This window comes from Pelophylax lessonae, assembly GCF_965119305.1.
Source record: "Pelophylax lessonae genome assembly, chromosome: 2".
NCBI classification, from domain to species: Eukaryota; Metazoa; Chordata; class Amphibia; order Anura; family Ranidae; genus Pelophylax; species Pelophylax lessonae.
In genome coordinates, this window is record NC_138769.1 from 611,406,016 (window position 1) to 611,409,492 (window position 3,477).

Sequence of the window (3,477 nt, forward strand, 5' to 3'; positions counted from 1 at the left end):
CTTTTTTTTTTTTTTTTTTTAATTATTAAAAAAAATAAAAAATGTTTTTTTCTTTTAATTGTTGTTGTTATTATTATTAAAAAATGTTTTATATATATATATATATTATAATCTTTTTTTTTTTTTTTTTCCTCATCACCGTGCCACAGCCAAGGCCCCTTTCACACGGGCTGTCTGATCAGGTCCACCTGTCAGTTTTTCAGGCAGACCTGATCGGACCCTTCAGTCTCCTCTATGGAGCGGTAATCTGCCGCCATCTGATCCTGTCCACCAAAAACAGACGGATGGTGGTTCTATTTTCTATCCATCCCATGGATCGGATCAGATGGCATCGGATGGAAAGAGACAGACAGTCTGTTTCCATCCAATTGCGCTATAGAGGAGAGTGGGGTTCTATCCGTTTTATTAAATAAGGCTTGGTTGTTAGTTTAAAAAAAAAACTTTTTTAGCTGGCTCCTAGATTTCAGGCAAATTTATCAAGCCCTGACCCAAAGCATACTGCGAAAGCAACCAAAGTGAAAGAAGTGGAATGTTATGCAATGGCCAAGTCAATCACCTGACCTGAATCCGACTGAGCATGCATTTCACTTGCTGAAGACAAAACTGAAGGGAAAATGTCCCAAAAACAAGCAGGAACTGAAGACAGTTGCAGTAGAGGCCTGGCAGAGCATCACCAGGAATGAAACCCAGCATCTGGTGATATCTATGTGTTCAAGACTTCAGGCTGTAATTGACTCCAAAGGATTTGCAGCCGAGTATTAAAGAGGTTGTAAACTCGTATAAATTTTTTTTTTTTTTTTACAACCTGCAAGAGAAAGACATAATGAGCTAGTATGCATCGCATACTAGCTCATTATGCAATACTTACCTTAGAACGAGCCCTCGCCGTGCCGCTCACTCACCTGTATGACGAGCGACATGTTCAGTCGCCCGTCTTCCGGGATCGCGGCATCCGGCCATCTGATTGGCCGGAGCCGCGGTGACGTCACTCCCGCGCACGCGCGCGGGAGCCGACGGTCACGGCACGGGGCTCTGAAGGAACGGCACGATCAGCCGTTCCTTCAGAGCGCATGCGCCAGTGACGTCACTGGCTGCATTAAAGGTAAATATCTCCTAAACGGTACAAGTTTAGGAGATATTTACAGTACCTATAGGTAAGCCTTATCATAGGCTTACCTATAGGTACAACTTCCCGAGGAGGGTTTACTTCCTCTTTAAAAAGTGAAAGTTTGATTTATGATTGTTAATCTGTCCTATTTACTTTTGGTCCCTTAAAAAGTGGGAGGCACATATACAAACTGTTGTAATTCTTACACCATTCACCTGATTTGGATGTAAATACCCTCAAATGAAAGCTGAAAGTCTGCAGTTAAAGCACATCGTGTTTGTTTCATTTCAAATCCATTGTGGTGGTGTATAGAGCCAAAAAGATTAGAATTGTGTCAATGTCCCAATATTTATGGACCTGACTGTACATTACAGCAGAATGGTAACCGCATTAAAAGGCAGTGTTTGGTAGCGTTGTTCCGGTGTCTTGAATCCCGGATTGCAATGCGTTCCACCGACCAGAAATGACGGGGCAGAAGTGACGCAATGTGCATTTGCAGCGCATCTCCAAAATGCGTGGCAAACCACGTGTATTCTGTGTGGATTGCTGTGCAGATCTGAATGCAGCCTGATTATTGACACCCCAATCGCTGTTAGCAGGTGTGTGTTTTGCCATGCGACGAAACGTGCTACAAAAGCGCCAAAACATACCCTGAAAAAAGTGTAACGCTCCATGACCGAAAAGGCTTATGAACTACTTTGGGGTGTTTGACATGCGTAGGGCAACCTATTCAAGTAATAGGGCTACCCTATGTGCAACGCGTGTTCACGTGTGAATAATACGGAAAAAGTGGGCAAGAACGCACGATTCTGCTACATTCAGGTGTGAATAAAATGTGCTTGGGAAGCAAGTTCTTAGGCAGCAAGGATGACGTAGGAGGAAAAGGTGAGGGTTAAAAAAAATATCACGGTTCTCATCAAAGTCTGATTGGAATCACTTGTTATCTAATGTTGATGCAACTTCTGTAAGTAAACATAGAGGTCTGTGGGTCTGAAATGGCACTGGAGTCGCACCAAAGTAGTGGAGGAACCCCTTCCAAAAATCACACTGTGCTGGACACATACAATTTGAGTTTCAAAGAGTTGCATCAGAATTCGCACTAGTGGGCTTATCATTTTATTGTTTCAGACTTTTATTAAACTGTATATTTTTTTTTTTTTTTTTTCCAGAATGCCGAACTGCATTGTTGAAGGATGTTCTTTTCGATGGAGAAAGAGGGATCCAGATGTCGCTCTTCATGTATTTCCTAAGGATATGGGAATCATAAGAACATGGCTACAGCACATTAATCAAGACTTTGGTGACCTGGATGAGTTTTGCCATAAAATTTTTAGTAGTTCAAAGGGTACTTATCGCATTTGTTCACAACACTTTGCCCTGGATGCATATGAGATCCGTGGTATGGTGACTTTTTTAAAAAGGGATGCTGTCCCTACTATATTCCCTCAAGTAAAAATAGAATTACCAACTCGAAAAAGGAGAAAAAAGGATATTCCCACTTCACAGTCTGAAGCTAAAACGTCTACCATAGCCAATATGTCATTTGCTTCAACTGCTTTCTCCATGCCTGCTGAACAAAATATTACATTGAATCCTGAAGAAAGTCATTGCTTGGGTCTATGGACAAATCAGTGTGCAGCAACTTCTGCCCATTCACACACAAATCCTCAACATGAGGAGGCTGTTCTATACAACTGTAGACATTCTAGACCACGATGTACAAGAACAATTGGTACCTCCATAGACTATTTTCCAGGACAAGTACATCGGTCTACACAGCTAAACAAACCAATGGAAACTAAAGATAAGAACTTGCAAACAGATCTAAAACCTATGTACAGATCTGTTGGCATTCAGTGCAATCTTGATGGCTTACCAAGCCTTCCATCAAGGTCTCTGGTTACCAGCAGTGGTGCAAGTAGGCGTTTTTCTTACGGAAACTGGACAAAGATGCTACATTCCCATTCCTCTGCTTATTTTCATGATGACTGGCAATGATACCTTTTCCCCCTTGTTTCATCACTTTATCAGTGCAGGTATAATGAAGTATTTAGGTCCCAGTAGCATGTGTCTGAATGGCTAATTGACAAATTTGAGCCAGGAGGAGGCATTTTGTCCCAACACACAACACAAAAAGAAAAAAACCCTTAAGTGGAGCTCCACCCAAACAGGGAAGCTCTGCTTGTTTGCCACATTTGGAATTTTTCAGGGGGAGGGAGGAGCAGGTACCTGGTTTTGACAGATACCTGCTCCCAATTCCTGCTCAGCATGCTGTGGCAATCTGAGCCAGAAGATTTCCCAACCCCCCCCCCCTCCCCTGTAGTCTTCTGGGACACATCGCAGATCCCAGGAAAATACGGGACTGTTAA

At 42.5% G+C, this 3,477-nt stretch overlaps 1 protein-coding gene across 1 annotated transcript; it reads left to right on the forward strand.

Annotated features, from left to right (window-relative positions):
• Positions 1–2,278: 2,278 nt before the first annotated feature.
• On the forward strand, positions 2,279–3,244 carry LOC309545263 (uncharacterized protein; the record flags this gene model as incomplete). Its single annotated transcript, XM_082244403.1, has 1 exon — positions 2,279–3,244. The coding sequence occupies one exon, from the start codon at positions 2,279–2,281 to the stop codon at positions 3,104–3,106; it is 828 nt and encodes a 275-aa protein (XP_082100529.1). The 3' UTR covers positions 3,107–3,244.
• Positions 3,245–3,477: the final 233 nt, after the last annotated feature.